Raw genomic sequence first — 15,418 nt, forward strand, 5'->3', positions numbered from 1 at the left:
TCACTGAGACTGCGACGGGGCTCCGTGCCGGCCCCGGGGCTGCGTGTCCTCCTCGTCCCCCTCGGAGCAGTCGGAGGAGTGGTACGGGCAGCATCTCCCGGCCGCCGCAGCTGCCACCTCCTCTTCCTCCTCCTCCTCTTCCTCGTCCTCAGGTTCGCTGTCGGGCAGTTCCCGCATTCTCCTCCCCCCACTCTTCTCAGGGGCGGGCAGCAGCAGTTCCTCATCCCCCTTGTCCTCCCCTCCACCTGCCTTCTGCTTCTCGGCCTCCTGTGCCGCCTGCTCCTTCGCTTTCTTGCTGCGCTTCCACTTCATGCGCCGGTTCTGGAACCAGATCTTCACCTGGGAGAGACGGGACACACACACACATCACCTCATCCGCCACCCTCCGAGGGCAGCATCCCCCACCCGCCGCTCGCCGCGGGAGCTCACCTGCGTCTCGGTCAGCATGAGTGACGTGGCCACCTCGAAACGCTTGGGCCGAGAGAGATACTTGTTGAGCTTGAACTGGTGCTCCAGCTCCAGCAGCTGCTGGCTGGTGAAGGCCGTGCGAGGCCGGCGGCACTTCCCCAGCAGGTTGGACTGCGCCTGGGCTGGGAAAGAATAGGAAGGAGCGCGGAGGTGAGCGCGGAGGATAGGGGTGGGAAGCGGAGAGGCAGGAAAGACTATGCATGTGTGACTGAAGCAAGGACGGACAGTTATCCACCGGAGCACGGACCTAGGCAGGGATTTCCTCCGGCTCCGAGGTTTCCTGGCTTTCACAGCGTCAGGGGATCCCCCACCGGGACAAAAAAAAAAAAAACCAAACAAAAAACCAACAAAACCCCAAAACCTAAATGGAATCTTTTAAATAAAGCAAAATATGTCTCTTGATTTCCCAAGAGCCTAACAAATCCGAGACAATAAACCGAAGCCAGGGATGGCGGCGAAGGGGCACCGGGCTCTCCGGGGAGCGGCAATTTGCTCCATTTAATGTTTTAGTTAAACCTGCCGCACTCCCAGCCCGCCCATATCCGTTTAATTAGCGGGATTGCAGGCGGTCACCCCTCCGGCGGGCCGGGACCCGGACCGAGACTGGGGCCCGCTCCGCACCGCCCTGGGAGTGCCGAGCACCGGCCGCCCCTCGGGGCATAAATCAGCAGCGATGTCTGGAAAACTGCCTTTGAAAGAGGAGGGGGAAAAAACCCCAAAAAACAACAACATCCCCCCCAACGTAATTTGCGTGTTCAAAAATAATAAGGAAAATTAAGGATTTATAAAAGAGAGGAGGGGAAAAAAGACTCAGCGACGGATTGAGTCCCTTCGTTGGGCCCTGACATTCCCAAGGCAGAGCTACGACCCATTTCTCGGAATATTTTGATACTTTGGCTTATTTAGTTTAGAAAAATCAAAAACCTGGAAAGGGGCGGCTCCTCCTCGCCGGCCGCGGTTGGTGGCAGCTCTCTAGAGCGGCAGAAAAAAGGGACAGTGTCCGCTCCCGGCCCCAGCGCCCGGGAGATTTTCTCACTGCGGTGCGATTTTCCGAGGCTCCATTCTCGTTTCTTTCGGTTATTTATTCCCCTCTACCCCTTGTTTGAGAGGCAGGGCTCTGACAGATCTCTTAATTATTTTTTTCTTCCTGAATGTTCCAGTCTAAACAACCCCAATTCGACTGAAAACAATGGACTTTTTTGTCTGCGAATGTGTGTGCAGAGTAGGAGAAGGAGGGGGGGAAAATAGCAATTCTTTTTCTGGCATGATTTTCGTAAAACTACACCTCCGGTATTGTTAAACCGGCCATTCCCACCGAGAGCTCACACCTCTGAAAATGATCTTTGCTTAAACCAGATGCACGCAAGGTCCCCATCGCCGCGAGGCCTAGAGCTCAGCACCGCGTTTTGCTGGAACTCCGGGATTGCCTGGCTCCATTCAGCACTCCCAGCCTTCCCTGGGCCCAAACCTAAACCCTTCTTTCTGCCTGTACTTCTTGTCTGTTCGTTATTCCCAGACAACGCAGAACCCCAGATCCTCCCTACGACCCTTTGCCCAGAAGGCCAGACATCATTACTAAAAGCTCGTTTCCGACAAAGGAAAATTAAAATTAGGAACGGTGGGTGAATAATGCGACTTACCACCCCGCTTTTGGGGGGGCTACACTGAAACTGGGATTTTGAGGGACACTACAGGGACTCCTGCCCTTGCCCTGTCCCCACCACTCACACCTCTCCTCCCCGGCGACTTTTGCCCTCCGGGAACGGACGTTTTGCAAAGGCAGGGAGCGACTTGCCACCTTCCCATTTAACCTGCCGTGACAGGCCGAGCTGCCCGGGCTCCGCAAGGGCCGGGAATGGCGAGATGACCGCACATCCCCGTTTCTCATTGAGGATCTCTGTTTCTTTCTTCTAACAAATATTTTTCGAAAAATAAAAATGTCGGCCCCGATTTAACTCTGCAGCTTATTTAAGCGGGGGCAGTTCTTCCCCCTTGAAAGGAGTCAGCTCCCGGTAGGCCCTGCAGCGGGACAGGGGACGGGGAGGGACGCGGCTGCCCTGCGGAGAGAGGCGGATACTCACAGTTGAAGTCGGGCATCTTGGGCAGGATCATGCCGGCGGTGGAGGCCCGCAGCCACTGGTCCAGCTGGAAGGTGCCGGCGCTGAGCTTGATGGGGTCGGCAGCGGGGTGGGAGGGGTGCGCTCCCTGCACCTGCGAGTAGGGGTAGGAGAGCGCCGGGTGCTGCCCGGCCAGCGCCGAGTACCCGTACACCGGGTGCCCGTAGAGAGTCGCCTGTGCCGGCATGCCCGGCCCGCCGGGCGCCGCGGGGTGCAGTCCCAGGGCCATGCCGGCCGCCGAGGCGTGGTGGTGCGGGTGGGCGCCCGCGCCCGCCCCGGGCAGGAACCCAGGTTTGGGGACCAGGGCGCAGTGCGCGGCCAGGAGCCGCGGCGGAGAGGGGCTGTCGGTGCGCAGGCAGTCGGCGGGGCCGCCGGCGGGATGCTCGGAGGAGGACGAAGAGGACGAGGAAGAGGAGGAGGACGAGGATGGGGGGCTACCGCTCCCGCTGCTGCTGCTCCCGCTGCCGCCCAGCGAGGTGACCAGGGCGAGCGGCGCGCTCTGCCCCGAAGCCGCAGCCGCCGCCGCCTTGGGGGGGTCGACAGCCAGCAGCGCGTCGATGCGGAAATTTTTGGATTTTTCCATGAGAGCGCCGGCGGGAGGGAGGCGGCTGTGGGCGGGGGACCGTGGGGCTGCCCCGGGCCGGCCGCGTCTCCGGCGGCGGCGGGCGGCAGTGCGGCCGCGCTCCGCGGCGCGCCCCTTCAAGGCCCGCAGGCGGCTCCCATTGGCCCCGCACCGCTGCGGGCTCGCCCGCCATTGGCTCCACCGCCCACCTGTCACTGCGCAGTGCCCGCCCCCTCCCGCGCACCCCCCGCGCCCGCCCGGGGGCTCCGGGATGGGAACACCGAGATAGGGTGGTCCCGCCAACCGGTTGCTCTCCGCGGGGACAGCCCTCTTGACGGCCGCGGCTCCACCAAGTGTCCAGTGAGTTTTCTACCATTCCCGCACACACGGCAAATATTTGCCGTAAACGCGCCGCCGGCAGCTTTTTAACGAGTCGGAAAGAATAAACACCTGCGGGTCAGGGAGTCACCCCGCCACCAAATCCTGGGTCTGTCAACAGCGTTATTACACCTGCTTATCTAAAGCAAACAGCCCCGGACAGAAAAGGGGAAGAGCGGGGCGAGGGGTCGCTCCTTACCCAGAGTCCCGTTTCGCCCGGGGGGGCCGCGGGACCCCCGCACCGGCGGTGTGAGAGAAAGGTCAGGCTGCGGCACGAAGCGCTGCCAAGGTAAACACACTCTCTCTTCAGAAAGCCATTGCCAGTCCAGCGGAGAAACCGCTCTGCAGCGGGAAATGCCCTGTTGAGACTCCGCCGCCGTGAGCCCCCCCCAGGAGGGGCCGCTCTGCACCTGGGAGGAGGAGACCGTGCCCCAAGGGCTGCCGGGGTCACCACAACAAGGGTGCTCTGGCCCCCTGACCCATGCCTCTGGAGTGGAAAAAGTAAAAGCAATGAAAAGAGGAAAGATAAAGAGGAAAAGAAGAGGAGAAGGGGGAAAAAATGAGAAGCAAAGTCCCACACAACCAACAAAATACCCGACAACTTTGCCCTAGTCTCCTTCTCGCCACTGATCCGTGGGCAGAAGGCACTGAGCACCCCTGCGGGGTGTGCGCACACACACGCACAGGCACTGACACAGGTACAGACCCACACTCTTTGCTCTGTGCCCTCGTAATCCTCTTTTCTCCCTCACTTTTTTTCCGACTTGACCTCACTGGAGCCTTAGGACGCGCTCTCAGAGCAGACACACAGACACAAGTGGGACAGACGTGTGGACACAATTCCAGCAGGCACACAGACGAACTCGTACGTAGGCCTGGCACGACCACATACAGCAAATGCACACGCGTGGCACAGCAGAGCCACACGCACACAGACAACAGGTCCTGGAGAGCAGATGCACCCAGACCCAAGAAACAGACGCTCTCCCCCCCGCCCCGGGGAACCCCGACACGCACCGGACACAGCCCGCACAGGACCCGGGGGCCGGCCCCGAGCCCCGCAGCCGCACGAAGCCCCCGTGCACCCCATACACCCGGGAGGAAGAGTCGCAGGATGGTTTTCATGAGCCGCTTCAGTTTTGTCGGGCCTCCGAAGGGCCAGGGAGGCCCCAGGGAAAGGGCCCAGCAGTGCGGCGGCCGCGCCGGGCATCGCAGCCTTCTGTCGGGGCTCCACAGCCGGCCTCACGTTCCCCTTTGACAGTCGCTTTGTGACCCACGCGTGGGGCAGCCCCACGGCTGTGAGAGAGTGTCCACAGCAGGGGCTCGTCCCTGTGGCCGACTCCGGAGGAGGGGACAGTAGTGGACTTGCACCGTACTCCTTTTCCCCTCGTCCCGGCGCCGGCAGGGCTGAGGGTCACCCCCTTCAGTGTATGGCGGGCAGGCGGGATGTCCAGCCCGCTGGACACGGGGACACGGCTGTCACCGGCCGTGCGCCTCGGGCAGAGCCTGTGCCAGCTCCCCATGCCCGGACCGCGTGGCCGCTACGCGGCCGCATCCCAGCTGCGGATTGTCCCGCTTTGCGGGACGGGGGCGCGGCCCCTTCTGGGTGCAGTTTTGGGGAGGAGAGACGGAGGTGCAGGGGAAACCATCCATGTCAGCGGAGAGCCATGAGGACAGGGCTGGAGTCGGGACACTGGTGGACGCGTGTCCGTCGGCGGAAGGATGCATAGCTCGCGGTCCGGAGATCGAAGGTGGCCGGTGCCGTGAACGATTCTCCAGGCGGCGACGGGGCAGAATGCGAGGCCGTCTGGTGGGGGAGAAGGACCGGGGCTGCATGGCCCCCGTCCCGGTCCATCACTGCCCCCGGGGAGGGTTCATGCCGAACACCCCGCGCCTCCAGCCCGGTGCCGCACGCAGGCATCGTTCGGTTGATGGATATTTAGTGCTTACAACAGAATTTCGATTTTCAGAACTTTTTTCTTTTTTTTAACGAGTATACATTTTTTGCTTGTTTTCATTTTGTATTTTCAATTTTTTTCCCCTTTATTGTTGGTTCCTCCCTCCATTGCTCCGTTCCGTATGTTTGTCCCCACAGGTGCCGCAGGGCATCCGGGCCTGCTGAACTCCCCGCGGCTCCCGCACCTGTGTTGATCCAATATATTGCCCGGGAGCCAACAATGCGCGGTTATCTCGGCGGAGATAGCGCAAGGAGCGCGCTCCCCCGACACCTCCGGGTGGTCCCTTTCAGCAGAGCCCCCGCTTCTCCGGCCGTGGACAAACAGATGCCTATCTCGGCTTTTGAAAAGCCGGGGCGGTGCACGGCACGGGCGCAAACCCCGGTGGGACCAGCGAAGCGCCCGGAGCCCTGCGTTGGGGGGGTCTTTCACCTCTCCGAATTAACCGCCCCCCACGCCGACCGGTGTCCCCAAAGCCGTTACAAACCGCAGGCGCGGGGCCAACGTTATTGCCAAAAAAACATATTACACTGCGACATTCTGTAAATGAGATAATGATACATAAACCTCCCTGATAAATGTGACATCCTTGGGGTGTCTCCTCTAAATTAGCCGCTTGCATTGACTGCTAATAATGGTGAGTTTATGAAAGCAATTTCAGTGCAAAAAGCACAGGGTCTCCTCGGTCTAATCAGCTGCCTCTCCTAATGGATGAGGGGGTCAGGCGGAGAATTATTGACACTCTGCTGCCCTTAACCTGTTTCCCAATAAAGCTGATTAGTTTTTGTCAATTCATCAGCTAACCACTCTCGCCGGGACTGCATCAAAGCCTTATTTGCTCAGGGGAAATCAACAAGTCACAGATCAGATCCATTATGGAGCGGCCCCGGCGCGGGAGCCGCCGGCAGCCGGGGCCGCTCCTGGGCTGGGGGCTGCCCCAGACATCGGGGGTGGCGGCTATTCTGGGGGGAAGACGAGCCCCTCCGGGTACTCGGGCTGCCATAAACGTCCTCAGGCAGGTGGAAAATGCTTGTGCGTTATCAAACTTTTTTCCTTTCGCCCGAGAAAGGAGTTGGGGATCCCAGGAGGGCTGCGGGCAGGTCCCAGAGGCGGCTGGGTCTCCACCAGCACCTTGCCCGTGCTGGAGTCTCGGGGGCGATCGCCTCCGCACATCCCTCCCGGGAAAAGGGCATTTCATGCATATCCGTCCTGGAGAGAAGGGTCAGTCTGCCAAATCCTTTCCTTCATCTCAGACCCCCACACCTGGGAAAAAAGTTGGCTCTGCATTAGGAGGCCGGGATAGTTTTTCCTAGATGTTTTTGGTTTCGTTGTGGGTTTTGTTTTAGTTTGGGTTTTGGTTCGTTTTCCCCATCACCCCCACCAACCCCCCAAGCCATTTTCCAAAGTTTTGCCTGGCTTGCTTTGGACTTCCTCTTCAGATAATGTTGAACAAAAAAATTAAATTTTTTCATACTACTGCTGTTGCAATTCCCTCATCGCGGCAATTTATCTGGAATAACGGAGGCTGGACAGTTTTTGCTCATTTTAAAGAAAACAACAAAAAGCCCACCCAATGTGCGCTGTCACTTTAAGCCCCGACCGACAGTCTCTCAGTCCACCCCCCTTCAATTTAATTTCATTAAAACAGAGCATGAATATTTCTATTAAACCTAAAATGAAATATGAAGCCATTTAGACTCTGCCTGCACCAATCACCCAGATTTATGACTTTTATTCATCACATCAAGAGCTGGGAAAAATGAATTTTCTTCACCCAGGAAGGAAATAAAAACCCTGCCTTGGTCATTTCCAGAAAGCTGTTAATTTGCCCATGTGGTAATTACTTTCACAATTAACTAAAATACAAATCAACCTGACAAATTGGGTTAGTTTATATATTAATTAGCCAGTTTAAATTTATTCATTATGAAAAGACAATTTAAGAGGACCTCGGGTGTCTGTTTTATCGCAATAAATTACTGTTAGGAAATGGGGGCTAATAAAATATCACCGTATTTGAGGGCACTGAGCGGGGCTTCCGCGGGTGCGGGCTGGAGTGAAGGCTGGAGCGCGGCTTTCCGCGGGGGCGGCGGTGGGAACGGCGGCCCGGAGGAGAGGGAGAGGGGCCGTGGCCGTGCCCCGCCTCCAGCTGCGCTGATTTAACACTCCGTCGATAGGATCATTCGATGCCTTTTAGCTTGTGATCTTTATAAATGTCCCGCTATTAAATTAGAAAATGATTCTCTCCTCGTTTAATTGTATTCTTTCGTTTCTTATTTCCAATTAATTAGTCCTATCGACGTTGCAATATTTTAAGTGACTGGAGTCCGTTTACAGTTTAAAATATATGGGTCAGCGCATGCAATTTTAGACTAGGCAGAACTATATAATGTGGGTTTTAACTACTCTTCTCTCATACGTCTTAAACATCTGGCTAAATGCATCACTGGGAAACACCGCTCGTGTTTTACGCGCTCGGGACCCGCCGCCCCGCGGCCCCTCCGCGCTCGAACGCGGCCGCGGTGGCTGCGCAGCGCAAGCCTCTGAAAATCGCCTGCGCTACACCTTCTGCCACCGCTGCGGGGAACCAGGCGGCTAAGGACAAATCTGGACACTTAAGGGAAAAGCTGAGGGTGTGGAGGTGCTGGTTTGTTGTTGGTTTGTGGGGTTTTTTTTTCAGTACAGCTCCGGGAGGTGCGAAATGCCTTTGGGACTCCCCTCGTAAACCCTCCCCTGGCAGCCCCCCAATGCTGGCAAAGCAGGGGAAAGGGGCGAGGGGTTGTGCAGGGACATACCAAACACTTCCCCACCCTCATCCCCCACTGCTGTCCTGGACAGGAGCCTGCGCTGGGCACGAGCTTGTGCTGGGCACTAGAGAGGAAATAACGGGGTATTAAGTATATATTAACTGTAAGTAACGGGGAATGAAATAACAAGTCCTCTTCTGGCTGGGGCGGTCTCCAGGGCCCCCCAAAACACTGCCCAAGGCATGTGCTGGGGATGGAGAAAGATGTGTGTGTTCCTCCTGTATCAGAAGCTCTTCCACCTTCACAGCTCTCTCCTCCTGCATGGGAAAGACCTCCGAGAGCTGCCCTGAAAGACATGTTGGATGGTGTAGATCATCTTGCTTAGCTCCCTCCTCCAGGGTTATCCTACCCCGGTCCAGCTCCACCCTCCCTGAGCAGCCACAGACTCTATGAAGTCCCACCTTCTCCAGCAGCTGGACTGGTTCTGTCTCCATGCTCTGAACCTTGGGCAAATCCCACAAGCCTATGGGGAGCTCCTCAACACAGAGAAGCCTGAAGGAGCAGTCCCCCAGGAGCAGGATGGCTCCACGGAGGGGGATGCCAGAAGCACTGAGGGGCAAGTGCGCATGGCTGGGCTGTGGCAGTGTGGGACTGTCAGGAATATGCTCTGGTCTGTGCTCCCCTGTCCCCCTGGGGCTCCCCCCTCAGAAAGATGGACATGAACACCCCCATTCTTCTGGTTCTTCATTCCTGTTGATGCCTCCTTCCTGGTCCAGCCCAACCCATCCTACCCTCCAGCACACACAGTGGGCCACTGTGGGGGCTGCGTGTCTCAGACACTGTCCCCAACTCACCTCATGTACCTGGGAGTGCATCAGGAGGACCTTGGGTCCATAGATATTGGAGGCTGCCTTGAACTTCTTATCCCTGTGGTTCCAGCCTCCATCTCCAGCCCTGCCTCCATGGGACCTTCTCTTCAACCAGGGAAAGCATCTTGCAGTTATTTTAGAGGAATTATTTGGCGAAATAACAGATCCATATTGATGGAGAATGGGATACCTGCCACCTCACCAGGATACACGTGAAGTCTGTCCACCTTCATGCTGTTCAGCTCTAGAACTATTTGGGCTTCAGTGTGCACGTCAGAGGAACTACACAAATGCCAGAAAGGATAAAAGACAAATCATAAGGGCAGATTAATAATATGGCAAATACTATTGTTTCCTGGCCTGGGCTACAAAGGTCTCTCCCATCCTTGGAGGGCTCAGAAAAAACACCTAAGGTGGTAAAACCTAAATGTGAACTGCACTCACTATTGATTGTATCAAATGTCGTGGTAGGAACATTAATCACGGCAAGTTCCTTCTGCGATTTAGGAGATTGTAATACGTGATTCCATAAGACTCTGTGATTCAACATTGATTAATGTCTGTTCATAAAATGATATAAAACTTACTTCTCTTCCATTGTAGAGCCCCAAACCACATTCCAGACAATATTTCAAAACCTTGTTAATGTAACTGCTAATTTCAGAGGGTGATGGGGATGGTTATGGTGTACATGGGCTTGTGTGGAAGGGTCTGCAGTGGGGGCAGGAAGAGGTTAGAGAAATTATTTCCAAAGCAGAAAATTGCTGTCCAGTTTAAATTATTCGAGGTGCTCCATGGTCATTCTGCTGCGCCTTCAGACTCACATCAGCGCTCCTGAGGATTTAATTAGTTGAAGTGCCTGACTCTACATACTCAAAGAATCAAATTATTTTTGTGATAAACCCCACAGTATTTGTACCTGTGTCTTCTTCATTCCTGCATAGCACTTGGCCACCTTCCACTCCCAGTGAACTGGCAGCTCTGAAGATATTCATAGACACAGTTTGTTTTCACTGTATTTTCAGGAGGCAGGAGGCTCTATGTGGCATAAGGCCCAGTACAAAACAGCTCATGGTTTTTAATTCCTTTTTTCCCTTCTATTTTTAAGACACATACCAGGGATTGTGTTGTGCATGCATAATGGTTTGTGACCCACAAAACATGCTCTTGCAAAAAAAAAAAATCAAATGAATAAAGTGGGGAGGAGACTGAATGACTAGCAAAATGTTTAGAGAATTAAAAAAAAAAAGGCTGAAAAGTTGACACCAGGATGAAAAACAATATATAAGAGGAAGTTAAACATTTGGTGCCTTGGTATATATAATTTAGTTATAGGTAATAGATAATAGAGAGTTCACAGGATCACTTGATGGGAAATATATTGATAATACAATTTTTCTCTGCAAAATGTATGGGATGATTTCAGTTTTGGTTTAATAATAAATTTAACTTTGAGGAATCATTTGATTCAAACCCCTGCTTTTTCTAATGGCATTCAGAATTAATAATATCTGTCTAGCCAGCTAAAGAGGTTTTTAAAAGAGTATGCTGGGTGTTCTGCAACTACAGTAGCCATCTGCCCTTTATTAAAACTCCATTAACCTTTACATTAAAATACATTTAAAATGCAGACACACTGGAAATATCAAACACAAATAAAATAGGTAAATCTAAGTTATTTCTTTGCTTTACTGGCTTATTTGTGCAGCACATGGCAACTTGTTGTGGCATCTATAATTTTCTGGGGACAGATAACACTTTGTAACATCAATTTCATGATGCTACAAATTATATCCCATGTTAAGGATGGGAAATAATTTTAAGAAGGTAATGGAATTCATAATATCCCTGATAAAAATTTCTACAACAGGATGTTGTTTATAGAACGCTAGGAAATCATTTGAAGGTCATATTATTAACTTCAGAATAAAATGCCTAATTTTAAGAGCAGAAGTAAATTGCTTTGCTCGTGCAGCTCTGCTGATTACAGTGGAGTCATTTCTGTGGTAAAATGAATCATGCAGGTAAAAGAATTGAAAATTTTCTGAAAATGTTCAAATATATTGTCAATATAAAATCCAGCACAGTTCCTGCAGATGCTGCTGCATTGTCCCCTTGAACCTCATATTGATACCTCTCTAAGGAATGAAAGCAATACTCTGTTTTCCCTGTCTGAATTATTGTTACCATTGGCAGACCTGCTGATCTTGTCTGTAAATAAATACGCCTAAAACACCCCTTCTAAGACCTAGTTTAACTTGCTTCTGATTTCACACATTTGACCAATGTGGGCTGAAATTCCTGAATATCTGAAATACCTCTGCCAGCTTTTTAATTGTTGTTGTTTTCTTTTTTAAGTGAATGAAAATGGTTTAGGCATTTCCAAGACGCAGGTTAAGAAATAATGTCATTGTTTCACCCTGCTGAAAGTCTTCCCAGTGAGGATGTTTGCACCGAGCCACGATTTACAGCCGCGGCTGGCAGAGATCAGGTTCCTCTGGCACAGGGCACACCTCCTGTCATTGATCCCACAAACCCAGCCTTTGGCCAAATCATAAAACTTTGCAAAGTGGCTCCTCCGTGAGCCACGCACTCCTCAGCTGCATTTCCCAGGGGCTGCCTTTGCTCCGGAGACAGCCCTGGTCAGGATCTGAGCAGGATTTTCCTCCCTGCCGTTGCTTTTTGTGCCTCCCATGGGCTGCAACAGCCGGTGCCAGAGCAGTGAGGTGTCAGACCCAAGTAGGACGAGAGGAAAGAGCCGGTGACAGCAGAGCCGGGGTTTGATGCTCACAGAGCACCGTGGGTCCCGCACCTGCAGCGAGGGCGGGCAGGGAAATTCAGAGCTGGGTGTGATGGAAGCAAGGGGGGGAGGGGAACCCAGAGATGCTAAAACTGGGGGAGTAGAGAGGTGGGAGGTGAGGAGGCATGGGCAAAGGGGCCAGGTCTGCCATGCGGGGATGGGGAGGGGCAGTGCGGCAGCGAGAGGCAGAGTCGGGAGGGAGAGGTCAGCAGTGGTCACTGCCCTGCATGTTGGGCTGCCCCTGCACTCAGCAGTTGCCCACGGAGGAATTCCTGACACTCCTAGGATTAAATAACCTCATTTCCATCGCAGAACTGACTGTAAAAATTTAACATGGTTAACACGTTTCAATCCATGCCTCAAGAAAATGCTTTTACTTGACCTGACAGTGTGTTTTCAAAACCATATTTTTTCAGAAAGTTTTACAACATTTTGCAGTTTATTTTTACTCAAAACAAACACAAATGTCAAAACCGTAGGATTTCCCAAGGACCAGAAACCTTGCTTCCTTTAAGGCTCTGGTCTCAGAGGTCCCTGCATATCAGATGGTACAACTTAAGTTCGTATCCCAGTAATACCCTGCTGATCAGGAAAGAGTGTGGGGAATTAAATTATTTATTTCCATGGTCTATCAGGCTATTTTCTTAGTGGCATTTTCAACAGCAGAACCCACATCTCCCTAGATGGTGGATTCACCATCCCTGGAGGTTTTTAAACTGAGATGGGACGTGGCACTGAGTGCCATGATCTAGTAAATGGACTGGAGTTGGACCAAGGGTTGGACTTGATGATCTCGGAGGTCTTTTCCAACCCAATCGATTCTATGATTCTATGATTCTATGATTGAAGGGTCATCTTGAGAAAAAACACTTAGGTTTCAAACAACTTTGTAGTTTTCTTAGCTGGGTTTACATATGGTCCTTATATTGACAGTACTTTTTGATTAATATTGTGTATAACATTCCTTAATGCATCAGTTGAATTAATTATGCAGAAACATTCAGCCACCTGGACGTACTATTGATGAAATGACATTTTATTGACAAAATGACAGTTTAATACTGAGCTCTTCTAAAGCTCTCTGCTGAGTAGGTTGGTTCAGCAAGTAGGAGAGAGGTTGGGGAAAACTCAGGAAATCCTTTTGTTTTCCCAAAAATTTCTTAGTTGGTTAATGAGTATGTCAGGTTTGCTACTGGAAGTTGGTACTGGGCTACTTTGTGTCTTCAAGTCCAGACTGGATGAGGCCCTGGGCAACTTAATCCAGTGTGTAGAATCCTTGTCCATAGCAGAGGGATTGGAACCAGATGACCTTTAAGGTCCCTTCCAACCTAAATGACTCTGTGATTCTGTGATTTCATGATTCTGCCAATGGACAAGAAACAAAGGAGTGGTTTCATCCACAGCTTCTCCTGGCTGAGCTCAGTGTAGTTTGCTAAAATGTGGGTAATGGCCCTGACATCTCCTTTTGGCAGGAGCCCTACCTTTGGACAGTTCCAGTTATTTTGGTGGCCAGGTGACATACATGGCTGTGAAGGGGAAAAAAGAGCTGCCTCCACCAGCATGGCTTGCAAAGAGCCTGGGTTTGCTGCCTCACCCACACTTGGACAGAAGAGTGTTCAAAACTTCCTCAGTGTGGACAGTGTGATCTTGCTGTGTGGTCGCAAATAAGCTTTTGTTTAGCTGTAGCCATATCTTCAAACCTCTGACTTTAAAAATCAAGCAGACTTCAGAATGATGGATTTGAGGTGTGATTTTCAAAAGCTTGTAAGTGACTTTGGAACAGGCATCCTATGAAATTGCTGAGGTCTTCCATCACTTGGGCACTTCTGAAAAAAACCCAAACCAGATCCTTTACTGGGACCTTAGTTTCACTTTCTTAAAAAATTGGAGTGTAGAGGTGGTCCTGATGATGGAGAATAATATTGACTTTCTGGAGCTGATAGCAGAGATGTGAGTGAGCTGGGACTTTTCCAACCAGATGTTTTTTTTTTTCCTTGGAAAATGCTGATTTATTAAAACTGAAACTTTTCATGGGAACATATCAGTACTGATTAAATTTTGTCAAGAGAGATTGCTGGGGTTTGAGCCAGAATCTCTGAATCTAAGAAAAAATGGGGTCCTTGGATGGGGAATGGCCAACAGGTCAGGGCAGCCATCTGGAGCCTGTCTGTGTCAGGTGGAGAAGCGGACGGGCTGTGAGTCTCCCACATAACTGACATAGCCCTTGGGCTATTACTTACTCCAAGGATTATCTACTTTTTTTCATAAACCAAACTCTTCATCTTATCGTTATGTGGAATGGGAAGTGTATTTCTTGCCTACGTTGTTGTGAGAATTAAATATTTTCCTGAAAATATCTTTGAAAATCAAGTTTATCAAATTACTGGTATTGCAGTTATTAATACTAATTCAGAGAGGAAGATACATTGCAGATTACAATCACCAGGACCACTTTGAAGAGGATGTGTGAACGTCAAGTCCAAAGACTTAATCCTCTGAAAGCAAATTACTGGTAACTGCGTTATGGTGAGTTATTATCAGTAAATGTTATTAGCATGAGGATTTGTTCCCATGTCAAAATGATGTTAATACAATATTAGTGATGCAGGTCTTTGGTGTCAACATAAGAATATCAAATGCAAGTGGAGGAAAATTGTATTGGATTGTGGAGATGATGGCAAATCAATGACACAGAAAATCTATGGAGAGCAGTTCACAGTGACACAAGAAAGCAGTGTCTGCATAAATCAGTGCAGACCAATGGACACTGAATGGAAATTTCCATGCAAGATTAAGTGGACATTGTGATCATGCCAGGACTACATGAAGTAAGTGCTGCAAAATGAGGAAGATACTGTGATACCAACATTAGGACCAAACAACATCGACAGAAATTGCTATCATGAAAACAACAAACAGGCTCCTCCAGGACAAACTCCATCAGCAGCAGGAGTAGCTACTGAGATCCATCAGGTCTGAGAGCTCCTGAGATCAATCCCAGCAGCATTTGGTGCTGAGCTAACACAGATGGGGAACAGCAGATGTCTGTAAAGGGGATGTGGCAGAGCATGAGGACTCCAAAGGACAACATGGACAGCGTGGGGGCAGTGGCCTCTGCTTTGCTGAACTTTCTACATGCAAAGGAGAGAGATAAAGATTGAGGAGAAGATACTCTGGGGACTCACGGGGGTCATGGAGAAGAAGAGGAGTGTGGCTGGAGAACTGGAGTGGGAGCTGACAAGGTGATGCTGATGGGAAGAAAAAGAGTGTAAACAGGCTTTTCTGAGTTGGAAGGGACCCACGAGGATCATCAAGTCCAACTCTTAAGTCAACAGCCCACATAGGGGATTAGAACCCATGACCTTGGCATTATTACAACCAACTTTTAACAAACTGAGCTAATCTCAGGGTTGTAAACATCTTTTCTAACTAGACCTGTGTTTAGGAAGATAATCAGTATGTTTTAGAGGCATTATGTCCCATTGTCTTACCTCTTTGCAGGGTGAGGTTTAGGCAATGTTC

General features: G+C 51.3%; 1 protein-coding gene across 1 annotated transcript; it reads right to left on the reverse strand.

Annotated features, from left to right (window-relative positions):
* On the reverse strand, window positions 1-3,340 carry MNX1 (motor neuron and pancreas homeobox 1). The gene is made up of 3 exons (XM_071560672.1): window positions 2,550-3,340; window positions 430-590; window positions 1-339 (listed from the first exon to the last, which is right to left on the reverse strand). The coding sequence occupies exons 1-3, from the start codon at window positions 3,166-3,168 to the stop codon at window positions 1-3; spliced, it is 1,119 nt and encodes a 372-aa protein (XP_071416773.1). The 5' UTR covers window positions 3,169-3,340.
* Between the last annotated feature and the right edge of the window lie 12,078 nt (window positions 3,341-15,418).

The sequence above is a fragment of the Pithys albifrons genome, chromosome 7, assembly GCF_047495875.1.
Source record: "Pithys albifrons albifrons isolate INPA30051 chromosome 7, PitAlb_v1, whole genome shotgun sequence".
NCBI lineage: Eukaryota > Metazoa > Chordata > Aves > Passeriformes > Thamnophilidae > Pithys > Pithys albifrons.

What these genes read in the sequence shown, in the direction of transcription:
- MNX1 (XM_071560672.1), bottom strand. Translation starts at nt 3,168, where the DNA reads ATGGAAAAATCCAAAAATTTCCGCATCGACGCGCTGCTGGCTGTCGAC. An exon ending in CAAGATGCCCGACTTCAACT is followed by an intron (nt 591 to 2,549) that starts GTGAGTATCCGC and finishes ATTCTTTCCCAG; the next exon opens with CCCAGGCGCAGTCCAACCTG. An exon ending in TCATGCTGACCGAGACGCAG is followed by an intron (nt 340 to 429) that starts GTGAGCTCCCGC and finishes CGTCTCTCCCAG; the next exon opens with GTGAAGATCTGGTTCCAGAA.